This window comes from Phascolarctos cinereus, unplaced genomic scaffold (assembly GCF_003287225.1).
Source record: "Phascolarctos cinereus isolate Bilbo 61053 unplaced genomic scaffold, phaCin_HiC Scaffold_1;HRSCAF=81, whole genome shotgun sequence".
In the NCBI taxonomy this organism is placed as follows: Eukaryota; Metazoa; Chordata; class Mammalia; order Diprotodontia; family Phascolarctidae; genus Phascolarctos; species Phascolarctos cinereus.
In genome coordinates, this window is record NW_027555514.1 from 56,107,144 (window position 1) to 56,118,196 (window position 11,053).

General features: G+C 41.0%; 1 protein-coding gene across 3 annotated transcripts in view; it reads right to left on the reverse strand.

The window, feature by feature from the left end:
* Positions 1-7,110, reverse strand: part of NSUN6 (NOP2/Sun RNA methyltransferase 6) — a 36,456-nt gene extending 29,346 nt beyond the window's left edge. For all 3 annotated transcript variants that reach the window (XR_002320714.2, XM_020966902.2, XM_020966901.2), the window contains exons 1-4: positions 6,933-7,110; positions 4,776-4,931; positions 3,190-3,269; positions 801-910 (exon numbers count right to left, since the gene is read on the reverse strand). Coding sequence is in view for 2 of the 3 variants with exons in the window: in XM_020966902.2 (XP_020822561.1) it covers positions 801-910; positions 3,190-3,269; positions 4,776-4,931; positions 6,933-7,007 (421 nt within the window). In the remaining variant the exon portion in view is untranslated. The remainder of the gene's footprint in view (positions 1-800; positions 911-3,189; positions 3,270-4,775; positions 4,932-6,932) is intronic.
* Positions 7,111-11,053: the final 3,943 nt, after the last annotated feature.

Below are 11,053 nucleotides of genomic sequence, written 5' to 3' on the forward strand. Positions count from 1 at the left end.
GCATAACAATCTTTTTTAAAGCAGAGAACATTTAAACTACCAATGATCATAAAATTAAAGTCTAAAAATAACAAATCTGATGTTCCCCTGTCCTTCATCCACTGCTTTTTTAATTTGAAATTTCATGCAGTCTCCTAAAGCTGACAGTAAACTAACCAAAACAACAAAAAATTCACTCAGTTTTAACGAGCTGAGCACTGTGCTATTCAAATCACGTCAAAGTAATAACCAAACCAAACTGTAATCAATTTCAACCTAGTTATTAATCTACAGACTCTTATATAAGTTTATGAGAATGTGTGTGTACCTAGTATTACTGAAAAGCCACACACAAATACGAAGTCATAAAATCAAATAAAAATATTGCTGTTACACACACACACACACACACACACACACACACACACACACACACACACACCCATCTATTCAGAGCTAAATCAGTAGGATTTCTATTTGGAACCAGATCCAATTCTGAAGAACATTTATATTGAAAAAAACACATCACTCACCAACTCTGAAGTAATAAATCCTAACCTCTAACAAAGTAGAAAAATACCAAGAAAGCACCAAGTCCAATTAGTGGAACCAAGTAACACCACAAGGTCCAAGAATTGCAGGTGTAGAGGGGAACAGAGAAAGGAAGAAAGGATAAGCTGAATGGAATTAATTTATTAAGCATAATTATGTGCATTAAACTCTAATATTTTGCTTGGCAAAGGCAAATTTATAATTAGAAGAAAAAGGCATACAACCAACACATCTGAATAATTCTCTCAAAAAGAAAAATGTGCACTTACATTTTGAAGCAGACAAGATTCCTGGAACATAGACATGTGCTCCCCTTAGCACAGCATTACCACAGTGAGCTCCAACAATGACTTCCGAGAGCTGCTTGTTTATATTTTTCCTAAGAATACAAGACCATGAAAATGAAACAGAACAGTGTAACCTAAAGTCTATAAGCTTTTTAAAAATCCAGTTTTCCTCTTTTGTTTAGTCATTTTTAGTCACGTACAACTCTTTGTGACCCTATCTGGGGTTTTCCTGTCATCGATACTGGAGTGGTTTGCCATTTCCTTCACAATCTCATTGTACAGATGAGGAAACTAAGGCAAAGAGGGTTAAGTGACTTGCCCAGGGTCAGACTGACAGTAAAGGCCCAGGCCAGATTTAAACCCAAAAAGAGGAGTTTTCCTGACTCCAAGGTATTTTTTTTTAAAAGCAACTTTTCAGCTTGAAGTATTATCACTGAGGCTTAGAAAAACCATGAGATACTGCCAGCTAAGAAATGGTGAGTGAGAAAGAGGAAATAATGAATAAAAGAGAAAAAAAGTAAAAGTAGTAAAAAGGGGTGGGGAATATTACAAAGGAAAAAAAATCCACGTGGTAAGTAGTGGTAGAAATTGCTCAGGTAACAATGAGTCAGTTCCTGAATATCTGTATGCTGCAGAGTACTGGAAGAACAAAAAAAAAGCAAAGCAATAGTAGCTAAGGCCTTTGCTTGAAAAGATCAAAGAAAACCAAGGACCCAAGAAGACTTAGGTCCATGTCTAGACTCTGACACAGATTTTGTGTGACCTGGGCAAGTCACCCAACTTCGAAACCTCCAGGCAACTAAAATTGTAAGGTACAGTGAAGATGCCAACCTACATTATTAGCAGAAGAAGTTCCTCCCCAGTAGGAGTTCCCCAAACCAATGACATCAGAAGTCTAATCCCTAAGAGTACAAGAGACAAAGGAAAGATGGTGGAGAATAAGTGATTCTCAAAACCAGTAACCTGTACTCAAGGAATACTACATGTGCAGCTATGTGGCTAAATCCCAAGGAGATGATTAATTTTATGTGGTAACAAACTTTTCAAGCCCCATCCTTTGAGCACCCCTTCTTCCAATCCAATTACATCTATGCTGTGTCTCCCTCCTTGATAGCAGGGACTTTCTCCCTTTTGGTTTTGTACACCTGCCCCCCCTCTCCCCATGCTGGCAACATGATGGACACTGAGTAGCCATTTAATAAAGATTACTGAAAACATATCAGATGTGTTCCAAGAAGAAAGGCTGAGATTTCTTAATGGGGGATTTTCTATGCTTCACACTGGCTTTGAGGAGAACTACAGGACAGTTTGAGGAATCAGAAAAGGGTTGGGGGCTGGCCATGAGATGTCCTTGGCAAAGAGAGCTCTCAGAAGGGCCTCTGCTGCCACTGCAGATCTGCACCTGGCTACACCTAGAGTCATCAGGGTGACCTCAAGCTTTGAGGGGCACAGGCAGTAGAGGCTAGAGGCGAGGCTTGAATCTACGTCTCCCTGGCAACAAGGCAAGCTCTCTATTAGATCACAATGACCCACAAGGAAGTAAACTAATATAATAATAATAATGATGATCATGATAAATACAGTATCAATTTGGTGGCAGCTAGAAGGCCAGATAGAGTGCTGTGCCTGGAATCAGGAAAACTCAAAGTACAGATTCAGCCTCAGATGCTGAGCCATACGACCCTGGGCAAGTCACTTCACATTTGTCTGACTCAATTTCCTCAAGTGTAAAATGGGGATAATAACAGTCCCTACCTCCCAGGGTTACTGTGAAGATTAAATGAGATAATATTTGTAAAGGACTTAGTACACTACCTGGCACATAATAGATGTTTATTAAGTGTTTTTTCCTTCCTCAGTTTCCTCATACCCCTCAACAGTATCTGATAACAAAGGAAAGCTCACATCTCATGTCTTTAACACTATAACTTAAATCCCAGAATATCAAGACAGAGTATTCCAAATAACAGTATTTGCCTAATGTTTATCTTACAATATCTAAGTTATAATATGTATTACTTTTGTTGCTGAAAAAGATTTTAGCACAATACTTTCCCTGATGACAAAGCTTACTGCTTATGCATAAACATCAACCTAAAATGCATTTCACCCAATTTAAGATAAATGCATGCTAGGCCCAATTCTACTTTGCCTTTGCAATGATTCTGGCTCTTTCTTAGATAGCTATCTTCTTTATTAAGGTTAATATGAATTTTCCCAAGCCAACACTGATGAGACCAGATAAATTTTTAGAGCAAGGTAGAGTAACTTTATGCTATCATTAAACAACATAAAAATGATCAAAACATACTAGTTGAGAAGAGTCCTATTACTTAATAAGAGATGGTTTTTGAACCAAGTTGTTACAAACCTGGGTCCAATTACAGGAATAAGTAACACATCCTGAACATCTGGGTGCTGAAGAATTGGAACACTTAAGCCATTAAACTGCTGTTAAGATAAACAGACACAATTATTAAAGACTAATATAAGAAGACACTTAATTCACCTGCACAGAGATTCCATTCACAGATACAGATCACAACATCTTCCATGCCTTAGTAAACATAAACAGTCTTTGAGCTGTGGTCTAAAAGAAAAGATCCCTTACTGGCCAACCTTCTAATGATGAGCCTCCCTGACTTTAGCAAAGCTGGAGTTGCATAGAATTATATGTAAACTCAGTTTCAGATTAATTTCTGAACAAGTACTTATTCAAAAGAACAAGATTATGACTTCAATAGCTGCAGCCAGAGCTAGAATTTATACAGCACTTCACCAAACACTTTACAAATGAAGAGAGGAAGTATTTAGTCAGAAAGTAATGTCTCTTATAAACTTGTGTAGATAGATATATTGAACTTTGGATAATATTTGTGATTGTTACACCACTATGAAACAGAATCACGAAATGTGTTAGATCCATGATAGTGTGTTAGGTTCTCAGTTTCTTCTGTAGTACTTTTGCTACCGTATTACAGGTGAAGGGAGAGAAACTTGAGAGACTTGTATGATCTGAAACACAATGAAGTGAGGAGAAGCAACAAAACAATTTATACTGTAACATCAATATTGTAAAAATGAGCAATTCTGAAAGATTCAAGAACTTTGATCAACACAATGATCAACCATGACTCTAGAGAACTGATAATGAAAAATGCTTCACTTCATGACAGAGAGAGATGATAGACTAATGTGAAAAATAAGAAACACATTCTTGTACATGGCAAATGTGGGAATATGTTTTGTCTGAATACACTTACATGCTACAAGATTTTGTATTTTTCACCCTAGTGGGTGTAAGGAGGTAAAGAGAAAAGAAATAAAAATTTGATAATTGAAAAAAAATTAAGGGATAAAAAGAAATAATAGTATACATTATTTATATATTGCTTCACTTTACAAAGTCCTACAGTATAAAGCACATGTACATTTTCACTTGACTGTTAAAAGGAGCTGGTAGGTTAAATAGTACAAGTCACTTAAGGAGAAATTTTACACAGAAACAGAAGCTCAAAGAAATGACTGGCCAGAACTCACAACTATCTATTTCTGCCAGTTTTATAAGTAATGAAAAAAAAAAAAAGACAGACTATTGGGAGGAAAAGACAGGAGGCTGGCTCCCTCAACTATTTAGAAATGTGACAGCCATGTCACATTTCATATAAGCAGAAGGGAAAATCAAAGTTACAAAGCCGGAATCAACTCACAGATAGCTATGACACTACTTTTTTTCATAAAATCTCTGATTTTTTTGTGAAAGGAACCTTGTAAATCATTGCATCCACTCTCCAACCTCCTCCCCACCAACACACACATTCTTTCAAAGCCAAGGAAACTCCAAAACCCAGAGAATTTAAAGATTTCTTGCCCATGATCCTATAGCTTCTAGAAAGCTTCATCAGTCCAACAAACATTAGATTATGATTACTAACATGCATAAAGAATTCAACAAACCTTATTTATTTCTTCAAGCAGCAAATCTTCCACATGTTTTACAGATGCTAAATGAGTATTCACTCTAACAGTTGTGAATGCTGGCGGGTGTGACAAGTGATTTAACAAGGTTTCAAATTTCCTTTCTGCTTCCTGAACACCTAAAGCAGTTACAATCTTGAAAGAAAAAGAAAAAAACAGGAATGCAAGACTGACTTCTTTTTTTCAAGTGGAAAACTCAATTAAAACGATGTCCTAAAAAAGAGAACCATTTATTTTTTGATTATTGCTCCATTTCAAGAAACACGTTTTAGCATCTGATCTAATTCCATTGCATTTTGCTGTATCTACTTTTGTTATTAACACTGAGAAATTACTTACAAAATCTTCAAAGTATCATTCATTAACATTCTATGTGTAATCATAATTAGTCAAGCTTCTATTATAATTGATTATGACATGAATGAATAATATGTATTTAGGGGAAAATATACTAGAAGAGGGGTATGTCATCTATTCTTTTCTGGCATTAGATGTGGCAGGATCAAAAAGTAGAAGAAACCTTTAGGATCATATGGGATCAACCACCACCTTGTTTGACAAACGGAAAACTAAGAAAGTTAAGCATCTTAGCCAAGGTCCATAACTAGGAGTAGCATAAATCTAAACTAAAGCCTCATGTCTCCAAATCTGTTGCCACAACTACACCACACTACGGCCTTATAAAACTTGAACTTGGATATATGCTTCTTCATTATGAACTCCAAGAGGGCTGGCGCTGGGAACGGCTGCTTTTTCTGTGTTGCTATTTAGACCAGTGTAATTAAATGGTTCTTTCAAGAACTTGATTTCTGAAGTTAATTCAAAGCTTCCCTAAAAATGCAAAACATTAAAAACAAGTAACACTCAGGTAGCTTCACTTAAAACAATTAAATGTAGAAAAAGCTAGGATCCCCTTTGTCCCGAAGTACACCTTAGGGAACAGCAAGGTTGAGTGAAAGACCTGGGTTCAGGTTCCATCTCCAACACACAAGCTTTTTGACCGAGTGCAAATCACCCAACCTCTGTGCCTCGGGTCACTCCCTAGGCCTATAAATTGCAAAACAAGTGCCAATATACTTTGGTAAGAGTTGCTAGGGAGGAAGCAAAACCCTAAGCAGTTACCCAAAAGCTGGTAACTAGTAACTGTTTACTTTGTTGGAGGCTTCTATAACTGATGAAATCAGTGGTCTAATATTAAGAAAAAAAAAAGGCATACTGAATACCTACGAAAAATCTGCAACTTTAGAGAATCCTAAGAGGGAAAGTGTTTATTATTTACTCCTTCCTGCCGTTGAGTCTTTGCAGCCTGGGAAGTCCATTTCCAACCTTTACTTTAAAAATCTGTGATTTCACTGGGTACTGTGCTTGCCCCACCTCTTCCTATTATATAGTACAGTTACCACTAAGTGGACCTGTGGTCAGAAGACCCGGGTTCACATCCGCACTGCTGCATGATTACCTTCAAGTCTCTCAACCTCTCAAGTCTGTTTCCTTCTCTGTAGAATGCGGCAGTCGGATTAAAGGACCTCTAAAGTCCCTCCCAGTTTATCTATAACTGACCCTAACCTTAAATTCGTGACGCAACCTTGGATTTCAACGGGATAGGGCACTCCTGGGTAAGGAAATTCCATGTTAGCAAGGCAAGTTAGCGCTTTCACTTCAACTGCCTGGAGCGAGGAGACGGTAAGGAACTTGGGCAGAAGTCACCCGGCTGGTCACGTTCAGTGATTAGACATGGAATTCGAACACAGGTCTTCCTGGCTTCCAGTCGCCACCTGGTGGCCAAGCGATGCCTCTGCCCATCTTCTCCAGCTCCTTACTCCAAAGCATTTGTTTCTGGCCTGACCTTCGTAAGCACAAACTAAACGAGCACTTTCACACGCAGAGGACGGCACCGCGCACGACATCGCGATGCGCCCAGCTCGCTTCTCTCTCTATCTAGATCACTTCCCTCCCGGGCAGCTGGCTGCTTCTGCTTCGTGCACGCTCCGATCTCCTCCCGTTCCAGGCTCTCCCGCAGCCCTGCTCGGCGGACCCTCCGCGGCCCCCGCCTCCCGTCACCACAGGGGGCCTCGGCTTCCTTCCCCTCGGGCCCTCAGCACCAGCACTCTCTGACTACTGCGCCGTCCGACCTACCTCCTCATTCTTAAAGCTCGCCCTGAGGTAGTCTTCGACTTCGGGTCTCAAGGCTATTTTGGGGAAGAGGGACATTTTCTTATTTTTCCTCCCTTCTCGCGGTAAAAGCACTTAAGATTTTTTGGGGGGCTTTTCTTTAGGATATCTGTGAGTTTGGGTTTGTTTGTTTTTAAACAGACCACGTGGCCCCCTCGAGCTCGGACTGAGGGGCAGCGCGGGTCACGCTATGCCACGCCACGCCGGCCGGAGACGCGCCTCGGGCCCAGAAGCGCGCGCTGGGGCTTCTTCCAGCTTCCGCTCTCGCGGTAGAGAGCAGCGGCCTCGGCGTCCCCGGCCTGCGGCTCCGAGCCTCCCAACAAGCGGGGGCCGCGCGCCCGGCAGCCGGGACGAGGGGCCACGGTGGTCGGGCTGCGGCCGCATAGACGCTGCCCCAACCTCCCGCCTCTTGCATAGATACTTCTGCAGGAAGTCCTGGCTGTGGGCCGCGGGATGACGCAGGTTACGACGTCATCACGCCGACGTGCGTTGCGCGTCATTTCGCTGCTCGCCGCGGCTGCCACGTGCATCCTGTTGCGTAGTAGTTAAATCCCCTCGAGCGCGTGGCTGGTGCAGTGGAGACCCCCGTGGGCTGGAGGAGTCCATGGTGGTCGGAAGGGCCCCCTGGGACCCCCATGCGAGGACGGGGAGGGGAGGGGATGAGGCTCACAACCGGGACCATCCGGAAGTGGGTTTGCTCTGTCACGAAATGACTGATAAATTCTCCCAAATTTAACTTTGTCCTCTGACAAAAAACAGTTGTGGTCTGTTTTCTTTTTATTAATTCCTTATACACGGGGGCTCGGTTTTCTGTTTAGTGGTTTTCTTGGAGTCCAGAAGGTACAAGAGAAAGAAGTGCTTTCTCAACTCTTTGTTTTTGGGGTTTGTTTTTTTTTTTTTAGACAATCGGGGTTAAGTGAGTTGCCCAGGGTCACACAGCTAGTAAGTGTCAAGTGTTTGCTCTGAGGCCACCTTTGAACTCAGGTCCTCCTGACTTCAGGGCCGGTGCTCTATCCACTGCATCACCCAGCTGCCCCCTTTCTGAACTCTTAAGAGGGGTTCAAATTCCAGCTCAGATTCTTGGGGAAGTCACTGCTTCCCTGCACCTCAGTTTCCTCATCTGTAAAATGAGAGTCTGGCATGTACTAGGCACTTAATAAGTGCTTGTTGATTTGAAATACTGATGTTGAGTTCTTAAATTACCTTCTTGTCCTTTTATCCAAGCCTTGGGATTGTAGGATCTTGGCTTTAGAACCTGGGGGGGGGAAGGGATTGGAAGGGATCAGTCATCTAGTCCAACCCCTCATTTTATAAAGAAGCTCCAGCAGAGAGGAGCTGATGAGAGACTGAGGTCATGCATAGGTAGTAAGTGGCAGAGCTGGGGAAGCCAGTTCTTACAGTTCTAGGTCTAGACATAGGGGGTGTTGGTACAGAGAAATCAGCAAGTGAGACTCAGACGTAATTTGAAATGTGGATTTACGGGGGGGGGGGGGGGGGGGGGCGCTGCAAGGGGTATGCACACCCGAATCAAGCAGCCGCAATCAGGGGCAGAGCTTGAGTTTATAAAGGCAGAGGCCACAGAGGAACCGGTCAGGGGTTGCCTAAGCGGGAAGTTACAGAAGCCAAACAAGCGATGGGTTAATCCTGCCTTTGGGACTTTATAAGGACCATGGAATAAGACTGGGGTGGGTATCTTTCTTGGCGGGTTTTTAAGGCGGGAGCTCCTACTTCCGTGAAGAAGGGCATACAAGGTGAAGGTCAGAAAACAAAATGGAGTTCAGCACATGGAGTTCAGTACTTCAGGGGCAGCACCTAAAGAAGGGACCTCAGAGTCGATCTGATCTAACCTTTTCACATTACAGATGAGGAAACAGGACCAGGGAGGTTGTGACTTGCCCAGGTCACACACTGATGCCAGAGAGGGGATTAGTAAATAGCTTCTCTGACTCACATCAGCACACTTTCCATTAAACCACTGCACGTCCTGTTTTCCATTGTACCATTCTGCCTCCCAGGGGACATCTCCAGTTGTGCTAATCTGTATCTTGCCACTGGACCCAGATGGCTCTGGAAGAGACAGTGGGGCTGGTGACTTTGCACAGCCCTCCCTCACTTAAATCCAATTCACTTGCAACTCAGGACATTACCGTGCTGATGTCTGTGGTCCACTTCAAAAAGCGAGGACAAACAACTGCCTCCTAGTCAGTTGTTATTTAATTTAATGTACTTTAAGTTTATAGGGTTGGGTACAATCTCTTTTTTTTATTGTGTACCGAACTGTTGATACATGTTGATGACTAAGTTCATAAAAAAGAAAAGTGTTTATCTTGAAAAAGAAGAAGAAGAAAGTGTGTTGTCCTGGAAAGTACCCTGGACTGCCTTCCTACCATCTATGACCTTACTACACAAGTCAAGTAATTCCTTCTTCACTTCCTTTTACTCAGTTATAAAATGAAGTTGAACACAATAGTAAGATAGATGATCTCTTAACATCCCATCCAATACAAAATGCTTTCCAGATCTCAATGTATCTATAACTGTATAAAGTTCTGTATAAAGTATTTCAAACTTAACAGGTCCAAAGTATAACTCACCTTTCTCCCAAAGCCCTTCCTTTTCCTAATTTCCGGTTTCTATTAAAGGCACCATCCTACCAGGCACCTAGATTCAGAACCTCAGTTATCCTTCACTCTCCACTCCCATACTTCGATCCCACCTCTTAGTTCAGGTACTCATTGCATCTAGCCTGTACTAAAGCCTTATAATTGGTTTCCTAATCTCCAACTTGTCCCTCTCCAATCCTTCCTCCATACATTTGCCAAAGTGATATCCTCAAGCACTAGTCTGATCAAGTCATTCCTTTGCTCAAAAAATCTCTAGTAATTGTCTATTGCCTATAAAAAAACAAAACTCTGGTATTCAAAGCCTTTCACAGTCTGATTCCATTATACCACTCAAATACTCAACTGGATCTAAGAACTCATAGTAGTTGTTTTAATTTATTTTTTATTTTTACTATCTTTTTTTTCATTTTGAGTTCCAACTTCTTTTCCTCCCTTCAGCCTCTCCCATTAAAAAGGCAAGCAATATATCAATTACACATGTGAAAATGATGTCATAGTTTTAAGAATTGGATTCAACAGAGCAGAGCACAACTCACCCATAACTGCCCCTGTGGGATTCTCACCCATAGTTCTTCCAAAAGTTCAACAAAAGTTCAACAATCCGTTTCTCCCTCAGTGCCTTTACTTGAGATGTGCACACAGCCCAGAACATATTCCATCCTCACTTCTGCCAAGATAAAATTCTTCAATGCTTTCAAACCTCAGCTCAAGTTCCTCCTACCTGAGGACTTTGATGATCTCCTAGCTTTGAGTGCTCCCCAAATTACTCTGTATTTACTTTGTGTACACTTATTCCCATGTATGCTTTTTGTGTGCCCTCCTTCCTATAAATGTATGCTCCTTGAGGAGGAAGCCTCTCATTTTTAACTTTGTATGCTCAGTCCCTACCACCATGACTCATACATAAATAAGGGCTTATTAAATATTTATTGATTTATTAAAATGTAATTTGTTATTGATATTATTAATCCAACTGTAAAAACTATAATCCTATAAGGATAACTCACATTTATATTGCATTTTATAGATAACAAAGTGCTTTCCTCATGGCCCTGTGGAAAATGAGGAGCAAAGAAAGTTTAAATTACTTTTCTTCATGGTCAGACAACTGCTAAGGACTAGGACTTAATTCTAATCCTAGTTTCACTACATCTTATTCTTAGGAATGATCCTGCCTCGGTTATCTGGTACCTGCCATCTTGTCCTTCCCCAATGTTTCCAGATGAACTAATTGAATTATAACTAAGTTCTAGTACCAAATTGTTCAACAACTATTTATTCTTTGCTAGATGTAGTAAATGCTATTTTAAAGTTCTCAAAGATATGTATTAGAAGAAATGGAAGCCAATTAATCATATAGAAAGAATGAGTCAATAAACGGATGATGTTGCAGTGCGAAATATTGAAAAAGGAACAAAGGGAAACCATCTACAGCATTGTGCAGTTTCACTATGAAAGATT